The following is a 20975-nucleotide window of genomic DNA, read 5'->3' on the forward strand; positions in this document are numbered from 1 at the left end:
CTACAAAGATACACAATAACAGAAAAATATACAAAACAAAATCAATTTTACACAAAATGACAACCAAAACACAAAAAATGACCACAAAGACACACAATAACAGAAAAATATACAAAAACAAAAAAAAAATGACACAAAATGACAACCAAAATACAAAAAATGACCACAAAGATACACAATAACAGAAAAATATACAAAAACAAAAAAAATTACACAAAATGACAACCAAAATACAAAAAAATGACCACAAAAGAAACAAAGAAATCCCTTTCTTCTTAACTATATTAATGCTCAAATTGGTCATTATTCTAAATACAGACAAGGATGTTGATAATGTGGCCATTGGATCAGATAATCACATTTTAAAACAAGTATCCACTTGGGTTTCAAGTGTCTGCATTTTGTCTCTTTATAGAGTTTTTTTAAAACTCAAAAACATATGAAATATGAATTTAAATTGTATTCCAGAAATACTGTTTGCCTTTATTATTAATCAATACAAATGAAAGTTTCATATTTTAATTGACTTGCGTTTTGCTTCTCTGTCTTGATTCATCATATTTTGTGTATCATAAGAATTTGTGTTTCCGTACATTTTCTGTCTCGTGTACCCCCTGAGCCTCTCTTCAAATTAGGAGTACCCCTCGTTTTATTGACATATTGGCCTCTGAACTCCAATCAATATCAATTGTATTTAAGAATGCAACTAACTAAAATTAAGTCATTATTTCCTACAGGCATTCATAAATATTGTATATCAGAAATTATATTTGTTTTTTTTATAATAAGTTTGATAACCTTCAACATGTGTTACAAATACAGAGTAGTAAGAATTAGTGCACAAAGTGACAATATGCACCAGCTCACATATTTCTATATACTGCATTTTATTTGAACTTCAGATATACGTATATTTGAGAAAGTGAAAGTATATAATACAGTTGTTTGAGATTGTGTGGTGTTTTTCATTTGAAAACAATAATTATTATTGAAGCTCTTTGTGCTTTCTGCCTCTTCCTGCACCGCATGTCTATTTTTGTGATATTATGTATAGTTTTTTTTTAATTGTGCAAATTAGATAAATAAAAATAAAAAAACGCAATCTAAAAAAATTCTAAATACAATTAAACAAATTATTTTTTTAAATGTATTAAAAAAATGGTAAAATGTAATTTGAATCATTTTATTTTATTTTATTATTATTAGACATTTCAGGCCACCCCATTTAATTTCCAGGCGACCCCACATGGGTTCACGACCCCAAGGTTGAAAAACCTTGCTCTAGTTGAAGTTATCTCACACATATGTCCAGAATCTATCCATATTTATGTATGTGTACATCAGGGGTGTCAAACTAATTTTAGTTCACTTCTACTTATACATAAAATAGGAAAATATGTAATATTATTATTATTATTATTATTATTATTATTATTATAATAATAATAATAATAATAATAATAATAATAATAATAATAATAATAATAATAATAATAATCAGGGTTGGAAGGGTTATGTTAAAAAAGTAAACCGGTACAATTACAAGTTACCTGTTAAAAAGTGGAACCAGTCAGTATTACTATATCAAAATCATGTAACAGATTACTTTTAGTTACTTTTGGCTTACTTCAATACCAAACATGCAAATAAAGACACAAAAGAATAGAATATGTGTACCCTACTCACTGTATTATGTTCTAGATTTCGTTAAATATTATGTAATTTGTGGAAATTTGAGGGAAAAATCTAAGGATTTGTAAGAATTTTGAGTTATTATCAACAGTTTAACATTATATATGACTTCAATCATGCAGTATAAGCACTGGAAAAACTGTGAGCCTCTGCAAATATTGTTGAGTTTCATTTACTCATCGATTCTTGTTTCCTCCTGCGGGCCGAATTGGATGCTCCAAAGGGCCGGATTTGGCCCCCAGGCCATGAGTTTGACACTCGTGGTGTACATTAATAAGAAGGAGTTGAGTCATTTTTTTTATTCTTAAACTTTCTAAATTATATTTCTTTATTTACATGTGTCGAAGAAGAAGAAGAAGAAGAAGAAGAAGAAGAAGAAGAAGAAGAAGAAGAAGAAGGTGGATGATGATACAGTCACTCTATTATACACACACACACACACGCATACACGCACGCACGCACGCACGCACACACACACACACACACACACGTGTCCACTGTCCAGCCCCCTGAGAATGGGTCACATGACCTGCCAAGTAGGAAGTGAATCTCCAGTGTCGTTGAGCAGCTGAAACAGCGTCGCGTCGTCCACGCACAGAGAGAAAAGACGGTGTAAAGGACGCTGTGAAGCCACCACGGTCTCATTCCTCGACGTTTTCCCGGTTCCACACGCCTCTGTCCTGCTCGCCGGAGCCGGCTGTGTCGTCGTTTATCCGCAGTCATGTGTCTGAAGGTGGTGTTTTTCGCCGTGTCTCTGGCTCTGATTGGCGCAGTGCTCCCTTCGCTGGCAGGTAAGACACGTGACCTCGTAGGAACACTGCTGTAACAACACATCCTAACAACACTTTTCTTATTTCTACTCTGCATCTGGCAACTTGTCAAGAAAAAGTCAGGAGCTGAGGTTAGGGTTTAAGGGGGACTGGTGTTGCCAGATCCGTTCAACCCCTTCTGTAAGCTTTAAAAGCTAAAATTACACTTGTTTATTTAAAACAAAAACACCAACATGTTTTTAATTTGATTTAAAATGGGCGGTAAACACGGAGTTATAACTGGTATGAACTTAAGTGTCGTATTCAGCTAATCTGTTATCATGAACCAGATCAGCTTGTTATGCAAGACTCAGCTAACGCTCCAACTCCACTGAAACTGCTGCTTATTCATATCTGTTATGAACCACGTTGTAAGATTAAAATCTTTTTTATTTACAGAATCCAGATTTATGTAAAACCAATTCCTTTTATTATAACAATGTTTTGAAATAGGATCAGATTCCATTGTGTGTTCAGATTTAATGGATAAAGCAATGTCTAAAATTGCCCAGGCACACACGAGGCTGATGTCAAATTACAGTGCCCTTATCCTGCAGCGGGCATAAGAACAAAACAATAGTTTTTTGTTTTTACAATACATATCAAATTGCCTATTTCTCACCACAGTGTTGAGCATGTATTTTAGTGGTATCCAAGAAGCTTTTATAAAAGATGTTAAACTTCTTTGTGCTATTCTTACTGATGAAGATATTATCTCTTGCCACAAAGTGTGTAGGGGGATATATTTTGAGTTCCGCCCGTCCATTCGAGTCAAAGGGACAGCTTTTCTCAGAAAATGTTTAAGATAGGATAACCAAATTTGGTGTGTGGCTTCAGGGTGTCAATACCTTGATGGAGTTTGAAAATGAGAAGTGCGCAATTATTTTTTTCTGTAGTTATTGCCCTTGTTCTGTTTTTTGGACTCTGTTCGAGGTATCTTCAAAGGGGTCAACTTTTCTTATAAAATGTTTAAGATACGATAACCAAGTTCGGTGTGTGGCTTCAGGGTATCAATACTTTGATGGAGTTCGAAAATGAGAAGTGCGCAATTATTAGTTATTGCCCTTGTGCCTTTTTTTTTTTTTACTCTGTCAAAGTATCTTCAAAGGGGACAGCTTTTCTTACAAACTGTTTAAGATATTTAGTAATTTTATATTCTGATGTGATAATATTTTCTTATGTATACATTTAAGTTCTTACATTTAGGAAAAGGTTGTGAGTTATAATGACAACCAATCTGATGGGGGATGTTGACTGTCTTCTTGTTAATGTTTAATTTTAAAGAGGAAGCCCCAGCTCATAAATGTAATATGACCCATGAAAATATTTATTTCACAATAAGAATTAATAACTCAAAGTGAAACCCTTGCACTTAAAATGAGGAAGTAGAAAGTTAGTGACGGTTGAAAAATGGGTTTCAAATAGGGCTTGAAAGTAAAAATGTAATCCAACAATAAGGTGATTTTAAACATACAACTAAAGTGCTGGGTATTTATTTATACTGGGAATATAACTGGTAGTTTTTACCTTGTTTGGAGTACAACTACTGAGTTGTGTGCAATTTAATTTATTTATTGTTGCATTTCAAGCTCAAGTTCCACAAATCAGGGTGCTGCAGCTTTGACGTTACATACAAAATAATGAGAACCCTGACTGCCTGTAATTTTTCAACCAAGTGGAGAATAGTAAAAAGACAAAAGATAATTTAAAGCAACACATTTTTATTTTTTAAGGTTTGTCTCACTTCAAAAGTGTTAGTGGCAAATGTAAGAAGAAAAACAGCTACTGGTGAGACAAATTCCAAGCATTTAACGCTGTACGTCAGCAGTTGAGGTGTGTCATTAATTTCATTTCACAGGTATTGAAAGAATGTACATAATGGAGCAAACGCATGAAATACACCCATTAAATGATTATTCTTGCATTCTTTCCAGATAAATGTTCCTCTCAACCGTGCACATCATGTGGAGTCTTAAATGACGGCTGTCGGTGGGTGAACTGCTCAGGAGAAGAGAGTGAGTATTTGTCTTTTCATTGTCTGCACTGTGGACACGTCACTCCTGGATTAAAGGGTGAATGTACGGCAGTGATTATAGAGTTGAAGATGTCGTTTTGCGAGATCTTTTTTAGACAGAATAGAAGAAAAGACATCATAGGAGGTTGGGACAATCTTCATATTTATCAGATTTTAAGATATAAATGATCATTTTAGTAGGGGTGTCCTGTAGGAATGTGCGATTTATTATCGTTTATGATTTATCGTCAAAAACATTCTCACCGGTAAGAATTTGTCATCCCACAATATAAATGATAAATTCCCATCTTGGAAATTAGTCATTTGTCCCTCAATTTAGCTAAGAATACCCCAAAAAACCTGTGTTCCACGGACCAAAACTGCCCCTGTTTGTTGTCAACTTATTATTCTCTGGGGCGGAACGTTGTTTATGGAAGCTCTGACGTGCACCGCCACCGCCCCCTTCGTGTGCGCGTGCGTGCGTCAGATCCACCCAAAGTTCCACAAACACGGGGACAGAGATGAACCTGTAGCAACGATTATGAACTGGAAACTCAACTAAAGCTAACTATGCTAAGCTAACCCACCGACACACAGAGCTAACGCTAACCACTGCAAATACGGAACAGACCAAGTAAAAAGAACACGTCTTACTGTCGTAAAGCCACAGAGAGCCACCGATTTGATGATGTCAGATTTAACACTTGTATGGAAGGATAAAAACTAAACATGTCACATGTGTGAAATAAATGTTGGCATACTATTAATGTCACTATTAATCCGTCCAAATATTTTTTAATTATATTTCACGTGTTCACAGACAAAGCTGTTCCCATTAGACTAATGTAACTATTGATATTATTACACCTAAATATACTGAATGATTAAATCATCAGCTTGATCTGGTTTAATTATAGGAAATCAGATACATATTTATCAATCATGACTTTATGTAACTCATTATCAGATAAATGAAACAAGATTCAGCAGCAGTAAAAACACTAATGGAGTTATTTTTGCTTTTCATGTGCTTTTTTTTTTTTTTTAGAAAATGATTTTATTTCAAATGAGGAAATAAATTTATTACATACAATAACACTATTAGTGACCCACATGCACAAATATATTCCATAAAATATCAGCGTATGAAGTCTTTCAGTCAGCAGTTATTGTAATTGTGCTTATGTCTTTCATAATCAATGTGTTTTAAAAAAAAAACAGTATATCGGCTTCCAAAATCAGCTTTAGATCTCGGCCATCGGCTGAATTTAAAAAAAAAAAAATTCAATCGGTATCTGGATCTGTATCGGCCTTTGAAAATCCGATATCGGTCGACCTCTAACAAAAAACACACACTGAGATAGAATAATTTAAATAATACCAACAATACACAAAATAAGAGAAAAATATACTGAATAATAGAAAGAACAGACAAATGACAAAAAAATACACAAAATGACAGAAAACACAAAAAATTATCTTGTTTAGAACATGAACTGAAAATACAAAGGTCCCACATCAGGAGGGCGGTGACCATAAATGATAAAAAAAACTATTGAAATAAATCTATTCAGGAGGCACTAAATACTGTTTCATTCCACTTATTTACAAAGTTAGATTTTTAAAAATGTATCACTCATTCATTCCATCATTATGCTCTATAGTTGTTTTTTCACAGAATTCTGAGCAAAATGTAGTAGTCGGCCAAAGGGGGTACTTGCTTTCAAAAGTCAGAGAAAGAGGTAGGGCTGCTCGATTATAGAAAAAAATGATCAAGATTATTCAAACGATTAATTGTCAACCAAAAAGTTATTATTTGTTGTGCAAAAAAAACATCAAATAAATTATTTAAAAAAAAATAAAATCCTTCAAACACTAAAATCAAGTATACTCACTTTTGCACAAAACAAAACACTTCTTGCACATGATGTGTCTTTGCTCTAGGTCTTCATCATCAAACCCAAAGTGTTTCAGAGAATTTGACTTGCTTTGCTTGTTTACTAAGTGTTTTTGCTGCGTTTCTCCTGCCATGTTTCAAGATCACTAGCAACAACTTTCCTCGGGTTGGCCTGCAGGATGGCTTTAGCTTTGAGAGGGGTGGGGAGGAGGGGAGGAGCTTGCATGTGCATGGATTAAACAACTCAAAGTTAGTAATAACATGTGTGCGCCAAGCTTTATTATTTATAGATTTACGAAATAGTGGGTTTGTTTTATTTAGCGAATAAAACATGTAAAAAAAAAAGTTTTTTCTTGATTATTTTTGTAATCGTGGGGTGTAATAATCATAATCGAATTTCGATTAATTGAGCAGCTCTAGAAAGGGGGTACTTGAAGTTTGAGAAACACTGCTCTTAAGGGCCGGATTTGGTCCCCGGGCCTTGAGTTAGATACATGTGGCTCTGTCCTAGAAAAAGGTGACAGCGTGATGTGAACAGATGTGAAAATAGGATTAAACGTTAGCCAAATAGTCTGCGCTGTCAAGCTCTAGGCCTGGGGTAGTGACTCAGACAGAAACACAGTGATTCACAACTTACATTTTAGCTGCCTTAAGGCTGGAATAATAAGATATTTTATGCAAAGCAAGCGGCGTCACCTGTTGGTCTAACAAACCCAGAACCAGGAAGCAGATCTCTTCAAATCTCCAAGGAGTCGACCTGTTTGTCAGCGCCACAAACTTAATATTCCCTCCACATTGAGATTTGATCCCACGCCCTCGTCCTGCATTGTCTCTTAGACTTGCTGAGTGGTTGAGCGGGAAAGGTGAGCTAACTGCACCTACTTGTGAAAAAGACATGTGAGTAGTAGACATAAAAGCTTAAAACTCACAGACAAAATAAATAGATTGATATGGTTAACGTGTTGTAGGGGAGAACAGGAACATGTGGGTTGTACAAGGAAGAGGTGAGTCTACTTGTAGGTTAAAGATTCACGTTACTGTTAGTCATTCTGAAGGAAATGAAACTCTTTTTTCTACTGAAAAAATATTGTGAAAAACATAACCTAACTATTCATGATTAGACAGTTTTTTTTCCTCCTGTTAAAATGGGCGTGGTAGGAAAACCGTAAGAACAGCTGAATAATCATAACACGTCTGTATTGTCAGAGGAAGACGGAGCACCCTGTGCAGAAAGCACCCTATACTAATTAAGTTCCTGTTCCAATGCGCTGCAGTTTATAGGTTGGATTTATGAACAAGTCGATCTCAGAATGAAACGTCTCATGAGATGCACAGCAGCGCCTCAGGCCTCCTCACTTAGTTTTATAACGACACAGAGGAAAGTTTCAGGCTTAAGTCGTTTGTATTTGAGCGATGAGGTTCCATCTTTTTGTCTAACGCAGGGGTTCTCAACCTTGGGGTCATGATGCCTTCATAAACAGATAATTATTTTAAATAATTTGGGCCAATTTTTGCTTATTTTTTATCTTTTTTCAGCAACTACACCAAATTTGCCATTTTTAACCTTTTTTCATCCCTTTTTCTTGTCATATTTTTGTTCCTTTTAATGTATTTTTGCTACACTTCTCCATCAAATTTCAATGGCTTTTCTGCAAATTTTTTCCATTTTCAAGATATTTTTGCCACTTAGATACCCTTCCCACCACTTTTCCCACCTAATGTTGCATATATTGACCCATATTTGTTACTTTTAACCTCTTTTCTCCATATTTCATGGTTATTTTTTTGCCAATTTAACCACATTCACGATTTGTCATGCCCATTATGTTTTTGGCCACTCTAATTTGCTACTTTGAACCAATTTTTAACAAATTGTAATCATTTCACCACCTTTTACACCATTTTTGGTCACTTTTAACCAATTTTATGTATGATTAAAACGAGGATTTACATCTATAAGATGATTATATACTATGGAGCAAAGAGTAATAAACTTCCTGGATAACAGTGGATATTATTTAGATAATAAATAAATGTGGTTATCACAGATTCATAGAACAATGGACCATCATTTTGCTGACTTTATAAATGGGCTCCAAAAAGCGCTCCCCTTTATTCTCCCTTACAGACGGCCCTGTGTCCACATGATTGTTCTTCACTGTTCATGTCCGTGTTCAACCACCTTCAGATACAGTGGGGGTCCCCAATGTCTGGCACATTTAATGTGCGGTCGTGGCCTGAAAAGGTTGAGAACCACTGGTCTAATGTAGGCTACCACTCATATATTGTACTTGTATATCTCAGGGATTGAGTCTGTCATTTTTTTGGAAAAAGCCCAATAACTTTCAGTGGTTGTAAGTACTTATCTTCATGCTGGAAGGAAGCTCAGTAACATTTCGTTTTCTTTACATATATATTGTTGGCTGTGTTTACCAGAAATAAAGATTGGTTACAGCTTAGAGTAGATTGGTGTTAGCTCTGCTGTCCCACATAGTCTTTCTACACACAAACACACAAAGTGGCTTCAAGCAGAGGTCAAAGCTGCTAAAAAATCACTCCGTTTGTGTACATACTGTGCTTGGTTGGCAGCTTTTACTTGGCCAGCAATGCCTCACCTATTTAAATGATTCAGCTTTCTCCTGTCAATCTTTCCCTCTTTGTCATTACCAGGTTTATCTTTAGTGTAGAGATTGTTATAACATGCCTTTGGCGTCCATTCTGCTGCTGCTGGGTGTTCTACACGCTGAAACCTTACACGTGTGCACTCCAGCTCAGCAGCACTGGTTGGACTTGGGTGTTTAGCTGCTTTACTGTGGGAGGCGTTTACAGCTCGGGTTGTTAGGATGTGCTCCGTGGTGATAGTGTCACCACTCTGAGAAAGGTGAGAGCGAGGCCAGCCTTTCACAGCTGTCTGCGAGATAACATCTGCGTGACCTAAACCCCCACTACTGTAACATACTCTAGCCACAGTGTCAGGTCACATGTAAAAGGTATACAGTAGGACTTTGGAAATCTATCTATTAAAGCAAGGATTGTCTGTCTCTGTCTCTGTCTGTGTGTGGAGCGCATGTCTCCCTGACGCAGTGTCTGTTCGAGCTGAAACTTTTTAAAAAGCTTGCACACACGCCGAGTGTGCATCCAATATTTTGGACGTATTTGGTGATTACGTTTCAAAATGTTTATTTTCATTTTATTTCGAAATCGCAGCGGAATCGACGTGGATTAAACTGGACAGAGGGTTAGACCGGAGAGAGGGAGGGCCTTCTGAGCGGCTGCACTCACACTGATATACTAGCAAAGCTCTCAAGTCTCATGCATTGGGCGTGAGACACACTCATTTCAACCTGATGTGAGTCACTGAGTGCGTGCATGTGAGCGGCTGATGCGCGTGTTTGAGAGTGAGCCCACGGAGGAGAGATGGACAGGTAGCGAGACACACACACACACACACACACACACACACACACACACACACACACACACACACACACACACACACACACGTGGGTGCATGCGCTTTTTCTACACGGTGCCACAAAGAGGAAAGGTTTTAACAGCTCTAACCATAATATCGTGCACACACACACCATGTTTCCGCTGAAAGTGTGAGCCACACACATGATTTATAGATGAAGTTATTCTCAGTCTGCTCACTAAGTTACATCAGTTTGTATATTAATTACTAACCTTGAATGATAAGCACCCCTGCACTTACAAATGTTAAATGCTAAATGCATAGTTTTTATGTGTCTTTGAATCTTTTATCAGATTCTACCTAAACCGCAGCATTGTTGCAAACTTTATTTTTCAATTTATCATGCGCATGTCTCATAGAATTAAACCAGGAAAATTGCACAAGCTATTTTACTTTGCACCTCCAAATATACCCCTTTATAACACTACAGAGTATGTACACCTCTTTGTGCGTCCAACCATCACACACACACACATTTGGCCATAATTGACAACTTTACTTAAGCTCCCACATGAATACATACTTCCGACGGGCACTGTACTAGCGATTTAAATATGAATTAAAGTCACAATTAAGGCTGCGTTTAAAAAAAAAAAAAAGTATTGTTTTAAATCAATTTTCTATTGAATGGCGATATATTTATTCATTAAAATCCTAAAATTGATCATTTCATGATTTTTTATATTGTATGTAATGCAGTGTTTTGGGCTCAATTCTTAATGTAAACATTCATTTTTCACCAATTTTGTGTTACTTTTTACTTAACTAATGTTGTAGGAAAACATTGATTCAGTGATATATTGTGATATTTCACCGTGTGATTATCTTATCAATCCCAAAAAAATGTCCAAATCAATTTTTTAATGTTATATAACAATAACAACAACACATTTAATTGTGCTAACATATGCATAGCACGTAAACGCCCGATCACTACGTATCATTGAACCACATCATACCATGTTAAAATTACTCACTCCTTAATGCATGTTGGTTTGGAAGTTGATTGCACTTTATTTTCATAAAACATACTGGGCACTTTAATATATGTATGTATGTGGTAATTTAAAAAAAAGAAGAATTTAACAACTTAATAGAATCAAAAACTGTTGTAGAAGCAAAACTTAAAAAAACAATAATAATTTGACATTTTAATAAACATACCACTTGTCTTTTAAAATGGTACTTAAATTACAGTTAGTTAACATTTACTATTTTTATCATACAATTTTGTTATTGCGATTGTATTGTTTAGTATCGGGTTATATCATATTGTGACATGTGAATCATAATGTATCGTCAGATTTTGAGAATTTCTTCCATTTTTAAGTAAAATTGGTTTTGTGACTGGAATATCCTTAACTGAATAGAAAATCAATTTGAGTAGAAAATCAAAATGTACCCTTATGAATAAAATCGAATAAATTTGGAATATCTGACACGATACTAGGCTCTATTCCAACTCTATTCACCTTTTTAAAGAGTAGATTTATGGAACCTTTAGTGAATATTGTGATATTGGGCATACATGGAAATGCCATATTAAAAAGTGACTTTATATCTATTACAGTTGTAATTGTAACAGCTATTCACAAACCTTCAGTAAGTAAAAAAGACTTGCAATGGAGAAGGAAGAAACATAGCAACATTAAGAGGATGATGCCTAACACAGAACCAGGTTTAAGTTATACTGTTTGTATACATTTTGTATTTGTGTCACATATATATATGAGGAAAAAATCAAACCGCTTGGAAATCTCCAGATTCACTTGATTTTAAAGCCAATAATAAGCTGATAATATGGTGCATCACTACTACAAATAAACAAGGAAAACATGATGTTTGTCTTCAACTAGACTAAGTGTAACTAAATGCAAACAAAAAGAGGATTACTAAAACAGGAGGATACTCTCCTTAAAAAAACAAAACCTGTTTTAAAGTCAACTCAAGTCAGATGAAATAAACCCAGAATAAAGATCAATGCATCAGATAGATTTTAGGTTTGTTCATGTTGTTGTTTCTCACCTGCACTGATCGGAGCTGGAAAGGAGCTCCGTCATTAGTGAGGTAAAACTATTGGATGGTCATACCGACTCAGATGCAACTTATTAATCAAGTGTCAGTTTTAGCATTAAATATTTAAAAAGCTGTTTATGGTTTGAAATAAATATTAGGTGTAATCAATGTAGGTTTTTGCTTCGAATCTAATTAATTTATATTAGAGAATTGAATTGTTCGACATGTACTGGTATGTCTTTTCTTTTTCTTTTTCAGAACCTTGGAAAGTTTGTCTACCATATCAGCTTTAGTCATTCATTTATTGTGTGTTACTTTACACATTGAAAGTGTGTGTTGACTATAATTATACCAAGAGGTTTGGTTCAGTCGACTGTATACAGTCCTTATTTGAGCTTTTTATTTCCTTCCAGTCATGGTTCAGCTTAAAAGTCAACCATGATGAGTGGAACATATACAGTGTGTGCGTGTGTGTGTGTGTGTGTATATATATATATATATATATATATATATATGACTGGGTGCATGTAAAATGTGTCCACAGTTGTGAGTCAGCTAAGCATTGCACCTTTTTGGTGAACAAACACGAGGGTGAGTTCATGGACTTTGATCTCCCCCCCTCCCCCTCCATTTACTCTGCTTAGTCACGTTTGTTAATCAGTAAAACCTTGCTACGCAGTCAATAACTAACAAAATGATTTTGATACATCTGTCAACCCTTTCTTGGAGTATTCATGTCAGGCAATGCTTGGCAGTGTTTCAATGTGATGATATATGTCCAAAGGGCAAACCCAGAGAATAAAAGCAAACATGCAGTTATGCAAAAGATGATTATACAGTACTACAATACAATATAATAATTCATATACGTGCACAAAAAGGTAAATCTGGGCAAGCAGTGGAAATCCTGTTGGCACATGCTGACTGCTGGTGCTCAATGCTAACTTAATGTTGGGTTTAGGAGGAATTTCTGGTTGCCATGACATCAACAAAAAGGCAAACTCGTGAAGAAAGAAGAATGGTGGGAATCTTAACGTAATAAAGCCTGGAGATATAAAAATGTCTGTTAGTGACAGCACAGCACAGGGCGTTGAGCTGGGTGCAGAACTTCAAATATAAAGGAACTACACAGTTTAATGACTTTGGACAAAGAAAAAGAAGAACATTGGGTTCTTCAATGTAAACTACCATGATTGTGGATGACGTGTTCATAAAAGAAGGGTTTCCATCACTCATGGATATACATGTTTACATTCCACCAAGTTTGTTTTGTCGTCTTTTTTGAAACAACATGTTAAGGTTTCAGACAACCTTATTTCAGGAAATTTACGTTTCAATTTACTTTGAAATGTAAATCTTCCTCAGACCTTTTGATCGCTTTGAAAATAACTCATAAGGACACATCAAAGCGATCAGCAGACACCTCTGAGGAAGACTGACCATTGGCAGTCGAAACATGTCATATCAAAGTACATTTCCTGAAAAAAGTTGTCTGAATAAATGAAACCGTAACATATTAAACACAGTGATAGTGTTAATGTGAGAAAAAAAATCCCAACCATTTCCCTGATTTTATTTTTTTAATATTTTGATTTTTTTTTCTTTCTCAGATTCAACTGACGTTGGTTGTCGTGACATGAGTCTCACCTCAGAAAACGACACGTGTGTCAACGCAACATGTGACGGTAAGACGACAGCAGCTATAAGCAGAAGTTGTAAGGATAACTTTTCATTTACGTGCACCTACAAGCCCAGTGGTCTCATGTGCTGCAGGATGTTTTGTCATGTCTTATAATTAAATAAAGTTAATTAACACTGCTCTAAGAGAGTCCACAGAGACATTTTGGGTTAAACATGATTCCGAACCGCTCTGTAGACTTTGTTGGGGTCCACTAAGGTGCTCGGTAATGATCAGTGTCAGTGCTTTGGGTCTCTTCCTCTTTCATCTCGTCTTTGTGTCTGTAAGAACATTTTAACACACTTTGTGAGAATGTTAAGCCATTAATGAGCCTAATCACTGTTGTTGTTTGTGTGGTGTTCTCTCCCTCCCTCTTTCCATCCTTGTGTCGGTGTTGGTTTTCTTGTCCAGCTGCAGATAGTACTACAGTTTCTCCCCCTTCCACCACTACATCCCTCCCAATCCCTGTCACCACTGCCTCCACTATCAGCAGCAGCACCACCACAGGTAACGGCTCTCTGCCACAAGTCTGTCACTGTCAGTAACTTTCACTTTTACAAATCAGGGGAAATCCACGGTTTCAGTAGATTTTTACTGAACTCTCTAAAGATGTTTATTCTGTTATAGGAAAGTGACTCATTTCTTCCTCTTCCTGTCTTTATTGCTGTTAATTTTGAAGACTGAAAACTTTCTTCATGGTTTTCGTCGACTGCATTTTTTTAAGTGACAATAACGAGACTGAGTAATTATAAAAAATCCATGTGAACGAAAACTATATGAAATAGATTTTTGTCAACTAATAAACACTAAACAATCATTTTGTCACATGGGACGAAATCAAATCAGATCTCATGTGATCACGTGTCAGTGTTTAAAAACATTAATACCGTCCATAATCAGGTTGATCAATCTTTGAAAAAATATATAAACTCTTATGCTGTATATGTTAGTAGACTAAAATCTTAGTCATTTTGTTGACTAAAACTAGACTATAACTGAAATAGTCCTGATGACCAAATTTTGACTGAAACCAAAGTTGCATTTTAGTCAAGACTATAGTTGTGTTGTAAATGTCATACTAACGTACTACTGGAGTTGTCATGATACCAAAATGAGTAACCACGACACGATACCAGACAAAGTATCACGGTTCTGAGGAATATCGCGATACTGAAGCCTTATTTTAATTATTATTATGAACTGAATGTATTTTTACAAGTTAGAAATACTTATTAATTACTTATAGTGTTGTTTGGTGCATGACAAGAGTACATGAACACAAACATATAAGCAATAAAAAAATGAATAAATGAAGTTAGAATTTATATGGTTGAAATTAAAAATAATAATTCAGTTTCCCTTGCACATCAATTTATGTTTAACTAATATAAATAACTTAGGATAACAAATCCACTGTCTTTAAAAAAAAAAAACTATTTGACAATAATGCTTCTTCTCCAACATAATAAACCAGAGGATAAAATACAATAAACAAGAAGTGATTCCCTGGGAAAACTATATTTTTCTGGGTGACGTCACTGGTGTTTTGAGATTGGATGTGATCCCTCCTTTGTATGTATATAATTTGTAAATATTGTTCGTACATTGTAAATATCTCTGTAAATAAAAAATAAAATAAAATAAAAAAAGATCGCTCTGAGTCCGTGCAGAAAAAACAAACAAATAAAGTGTTCCCTCCTTTGGCTCCTACAGCTGGTGACAGCGCCTGCACAGTAGATCTCCTATTGCTTTACCGTCTCTGCCTTGTTTAAAGCCAAAATAGTTCCAAATGGGACTTTTGGAGTTTGGTTTTTTGAGAAAAATTAGTGATGCCTCTGACAACGACGCCGCCGTGGCAGACCCGCCACTCGGTCCCGGTGTGTCTGTCATGTGTTGTCTCGTGTTTATGACTGTAAGCCGTGCACGCGTCCAGGCGAGACAGAACTTTAGCTTGTTGTTTGTTTTGAAGAGAGTTTCTGTCGAAGCGGAGCTCTCTTCATGGAGTTCGTTCTTGCTGACAGAAACACACGAACAGCCAATCAGCTCACAGATGGGCGGACCCAGTGTGCGGAAACAGCCGATCATATCTCCGGAAGTCACCAGTAACAGGCAAACAGCCAATCATTCAGCAGCTGTGTAGTTTGGTTGCAGTGGGTTTGTTTTCACGTGTGTAGCGTGCAGTGAGTCTAGACTGTGTGGTGAGAAGGCGGGAGGAGAGTAGAGACAGCCGTTATGTAGTGGAAACTGGTACCAGTAATATCGTAATCCACGGTAGTACCGTCGTATAGAATTTCTTGTATAGTAGGAACCGTTACAATTTGGCACCGAGGAGTACCGTGTGTATCGTGTAACTATACGTACTAATACTAAGTTTGACGTCAAAATGTGTATATAGTGCGTTCAAATTGGATAGTATGGAAAGATTGAGTATGCGAGACATACCTGGATCTATATTATATCGGGACATTTTTTAAGTATGTACTGTGGGCACACTGGTCATACTCAACCGCCCCGTGATACATTGTGACCGAAATGCAAAATCACCCTGGGACTGGCTTCAAGCTAAAAATCAAACATTCCCTTTTCAGAATAAAAGCATCTCTTCTCGTCTTCCCTTAGTTTTTAACGCTTTTGTAAATAGGGCTCTTGTTTGGAAGTTGACCCTAAGCTTTGTCAGTTGCACAATGGAGGACAATATGGAATCTATGAAATGTGACATGTCGGAATAAAATGTTTCCGCGAGTTTTATGGATCAAATGACCACATGTTGATATTCTACTTGGTCATTTTCTTGCTTAAAATGCTTTCAGGACTTTCAAAAAATCAACTCAGATATTTAGCTTCAGTCTGTTTCAGGTTTTTGTCGTTGAAGGTTCAAAATGCATCTTGGGAAACTTGAAAATATACTTCATTGGGAACGGTCACCATCCTAATCATTCTTAAAGTTTATAGTAGACAGTATATACTCATTGAAATGTCAAACTAATGTACTATACACTACAACCTCAAACACAGCCATTGACTAAAAAACAAGCAAACAAACAGTTGCAGCCATTTCTAAATGTTAAACATTTTAAAGGCAAAAATGGCAGAGGAAATAAAAATTTTGATTAACCCGTGCCACTAAAAAAGATTGGATGTACTCATAAAGATGAATCTGTAAGAAGTGTCTCAGGAGTTTTGTGTACAAACTAACTGATGTTTTCCACTTCAGGTAACGGAACTGAAGTTTCCACCACCGCATCGAGTCACAATGTGACGACCCCTGTTCCCCCTCCTACCAGTGAGTTCTGAGCCTGTTCCCTAATCTACATCAGCATGAAGTCAGTTAATGTAACAAATGGGAACATTTCTTCAGGTAGAGTTATGTCTGATTTACAGACAGAGGAAACTCAGGGGAAGCCATGACCTTTTAACTGAGAACAATGATTTCACTAAGCTGACCTTGTAACACACCTAACATTTTTTATAATAGGATTACTCCATAGTGTAGGTTTCATAGATCAATAAATCCAAGATCATTTGTTGGAAAAAAAAAAACAGGTTGAAATTGCCACTTGTAAGTTTGTTTTTACAGTATCTCTACTGTAAACACTCTTTTATTGACATTATCAGAAAAGTTTTACGCATTTCATTATGTGATGATTATTTGGATTGACTGTTTTTGTTCTAGTTTATCTCCTCACTCTGCAAGACATTTAATTTAATCCAGACTTGGATATTTTCATGTAAATCCCAAAATAAACATTTGTTGCCACAACTTTTAGTCTCTGAAGACATTAGAAATGTGTTGTGGAGTCACTTTGACTTTGAGTTTTTGAGGACGAACACAAGAATGAAGGTAAAAAACTTTTATACATCTGTGTATGGGACTCTACATCCCATAATGCAGTGCACAAAACCTTTCCAATAATATCTATAAGAGAGTGTTTACAGTGGAAATAAAATGAAACTTTTTAGCGACGGGTTCAACCTTTGAGATCCTTTTTTTTCCAAGTAAATGAGTTTTGATTTATTGTTCAGAGGTCAACACTTTTTTTTTTTTTTTTTTTTTTTGTTTTTGGTGGTTAATGCAGTGTAGGGCTGCTCGATTATAGAAAAAATAATAATCACTATAATTTTATCATAAATGAATTCATGATTATTTAAATGATTTTTTTTTTTGTCAACCAAAATGTTTTCTTAGTACAAAAAAATGCAAAATATGTCCTTTGAAAGATTTTAATTTTGTTTAAACACCAAAATCAATTAATTAATTATTTAAAAAGTGTAATAATCAAAACCGTTTCCTTATTGAAGTGATTCACTCCTTTTTTTAAAAAAATAAAGTAAATAGATTTTTCAAATATACTATAAACATTCTTGAAGGATACTGAATGTTTGCTTCCCCCCCCCCCCAACCTCAGCGAGCGCCACCAACACCACAGTGTCTCCCCAGAAGAACGCCACCTTCGACGCAGCGAGCTTCATCGGTGGGATCGTGCTGGTCCTGGGCCTGCAGGCTGTCGTCTTCTTCCTCTACAAGTTCTGCAAATCAAAGGACCGTAACTACCACACCCTGTGAAGCAGCTCCACCTCAACATCCACAACATTCAACCCTTTTTCACACCAACCCTAACCCACCCGGAGAAACAGCACCCCGGGCCACTCAAACAGTGTTTTCAAAGCAGGTTTCTTTTCTGAACGCTAAACGTCTGTGCAGCTTGTAGTCTGTATCATAGTGCACACGCATGTATGTATGTATGTATGGGAATTTCCTCCACAGCCACTCAGAGGTATGCTCAGGGCATTCAGACCCAGAATGTGTGGATTGCTTCATCCATCTGAAAGCTGCTCTTTCCCTTAATGCACTTTGAATGATCTGAGGAGGATTGTGTTACTAAAGCTTTGTTTTAGATTTTCTATCAATGCTTTTACATCAGTTTTGAAACATAGATTTGGTGATGCTGTTTGAGTTCACTGCTGTTGAATTTATCGGTTGCTTTAAGCCGGCCACGTTGCAGGTTTCCTCTCCTCCAACCAGCTGTTATTAGTTTTTGTGCTTGATGTGGAAGAGGTGAGGTAACCTGCGAACAGGAAAAGTAAAACTAAAAGCAGCACCCAATCATCTTTAAACCAGGCCACAGGTTTAGAACTGCTGTGTATTTTCTGCTGTAGGATTCAATGAGGAATCCGAGGAGAGAAAAGTCTAATCGACTGCTATCCGTCCAGTTTAAGGCAATAACATTGGTTGATTTTTTTTTTTTTTTTGCAACTGTGGTCGTGCTAACTTGCAGTTGACTTGAACCTCGCCGATGTCTGATCTGCTCCACCCGAGCCCTAACGCGGTCACTTCCGCTCTATGGCCCGGTTCCAACGAATGATTGCAAAAATAGGACTTTAGTCACATCTTTAAATAGTGTGTTATTGAGGAGATTTCAGTACGTCGCATGCACTTTTCTCTGTGTGGACAGTGAGAGCAGTGAAGTGCCTTTTGTCCAGAGAAGGAACAGGACGAGTGTTCTCCTTCCTGCTTCAGGCCTGCGTGTTGTCGTGTTTGAGAGCTTTTTGCTTTGCTGATGTTTGTGTGAACTGGACTGAAGAGCCTTTTCTATATCGTCCACAGCTATGGCTTTTGGGCCTCGGGTCAGTCGAGACTTTCCCTCTATCGCTAACTTGGTGACGGCGTCTAGAACTTATCAAAGTTGCTGACGTTTTCTGGTCAGGAGTATTGTGGGCAAACTTTTTCCACTGTTTAGTGTTTAAAAGCCTGGCTGTGATTGTAGAGAATCCGTCTCCTTTGCGTGAAACGCAGGATCATATTGATGGTGACTTTGTGGAAGTCTGATATTTGAAAGGTTTTCTCACTTGCACCCACTTCATTGCTCACGCTTTAGAGCTTTATTGGTTAGAAAAGCCAAAATGAATGAATGAATGAACAGAACGGCCATTCCTGACTGTTGGGTGTTATAAATGTGAGTTTCTTTTCTATTTAAACCCACAGAAGTGAATAAAAACTTCAGGCTTGATTTCAGATCTTGAGTATTAGAGAAGGAGGGTGACTTTAGTCCAACCTCTGATTTCTGTGTTTGCCTTGTAAATGAGAGGATTAGAATGAAGTGCAGAATTGCAACAATAGGCGGCTGTGCTGATTGTTTTTCTGTACATAGCCACGCCTTGTTTCTGTTCAAATGAAGCCGTGTTTGGCTCGTTGTGCGTCAGTGTTGGGATTGTTTAATTTAAATGTTATTTTTTTAACTTCATTAATGCATGCTGGATGCTTAATGTTGTGTTTTTGTGTTGATCCCTTCTTTCATTGCCTTCACTTTAAGGTATTTAAATGATGCTCAAACAAACCATTTGGTCCCACTTGTGATTGGCCTGATTGCTGGTTAAAAGAATGCCTTGAAATAATGTGCATTAAGCCATAGTGCTGACGAGCTTTGTCTGTGAGTTTGCCTTTGTGTTTCACTATGTGGATCAGCCAAAAGAGAAACAACTCATCTAAACACGCAGTGTTGCTAAATAGTGACCATTCAGTCTGATTTTTGCTGACGTTATTTAGCATGATCTTTGCCGCTCACTGCTAACACGCCTTTTAACAGACGCTCACCCCATGGCATGAGGCTACAGCCCAAAGACGCACATGTGACAGGAAGTCCTGCCTGGGCACGTTAAGTCCTTCAAACTAAGAGCCACATTAGACTTTCACTCAAAAACTCAATCTGCGTCACATGTTCTAACACGGTTCCTTCACCTCTTGTGCAAAAGTGCCTTAAAACAGTGATGATCCACATAGAAGTATAAAGCAGAAGGAGTCGTCCCCCCTCCCCCCCCACACACAGGCTTTTTGCTAAAATTCTACTTCAACTTCTGTCTCATACAGCCTTAAAACTTCAGTTTAAATCCACAGTTTGATGGTGACAAGCTGTCCAGGTTCAGTTTGGGTTGTAACAATGGTTTGTACCCAAGATTATGTCCTAACAGTAAAGCTTCGACCACTAAGTGTTACCCATTGCATCATTTCTCATCTCGTCACTATAAAGTCCTCTACAGTTGTACTTGAGCTATTCCTGCACTGAATGTTCTTACTTTGGTTCACAAGTCGATCCATGAAAGGTGTTGAGATCCAGTTGTTGTTGCTTTGTGGCTTTAATGCTGTAGTGCACACACCCTGTAAGTGCCATGCCGTGTAGGTACGAGTTTTTAAAACGTTTCCTAAACACAGTTGTGTAAACACCTGCAGATGCCACAATGCCTCCTGAAAAAGTCTGTTTGCTCACGTCGTGCCCTCGACTTTCCCTCCTTTCTCCCTCTGAGCGTTTCCTTTTGGCCTTGTTTTCTAGTGTTGCTTTCAGTTTCCCCCAATGTTGACTCAATAAAGTTGAAATATTGTTAAACAAATTGCTGTATCC

The 20975-nt window shown here is 36.8% G+C and overlaps 1 protein-coding gene across 2 annotated transcripts; it reads left to right on the top strand.

Moving 5' to 3' along the window:
* Positions 1-2213: 2213 nt before the first annotated feature.
* On the top strand, positions 2214-20964 carry LOC114457836 (CD164 molecule, sialomucin). 2 transcript variants are annotated; one of them, XM_028439945.1, is made up of 6 exons: positions 2220-2483; positions 4436-4516; positions 13514-13588; positions 13993-14088; positions 16796-16864; positions 17988-20964. In XM_028439945.1, the coding sequence occupies exons 1-6, from the start codon at positions 2414-2416 to the stop codon at positions 18143-18145; spliced, it is 549 nt and encodes a 182-aa protein (XP_028295746.1). In that variant the 5' UTR covers positions 2220-2413; the 3' UTR covers positions 18146-20964. The 2 variants fall into 2 exon arrangements, with proteins under 2 accessions (XP_028295747.1, XP_028295746.1); XM_028439946.1 differs by lacking the exon at positions 13993-14088 and having other exon boundaries at positions 2214-2483.
* Positions 20965-20975: the final 11 nt, after the last annotated feature.

Source organism: Gouania willdenowi, chromosome 24 (assembly GCF_900634775.1).
Source record: "Gouania willdenowi chromosome 24, fGouWil2.1, whole genome shotgun sequence".
Lineage (NCBI taxonomy): Eukaryota > Metazoa > Chordata > Actinopteri > Blenniiformes > Gobiesocidae > Gouania > Gouania willdenowi.

What these genes read in the sequence shown, in the direction of transcription:
- LOC114457836 (XM_028439945.1), top strand. Translation starts at nt 2,414, where the DNA reads ATGTGTCTGAAGGTGGTGTTTTTCGCCGTGTCTCTGGCTCTGATTGGC. An exon ending in CAGCAGCAGCACCACCACAG is followed by an intron (nt 14,089 to 16,795) that starts GTAACGGCTCTC and finishes TTTCCACTTCAG; the next exon opens with GTAACGGAACTGAAGTTTCC. An exon ending in CCCTGTTCCCCCTCCTACCA is followed by an intron (nt 16,865 to 17,987) that starts GTGAGTTCTGAG and finishes CCCCAACCTCAG; the next exon opens with CGAGCGCCACCAACACCACA.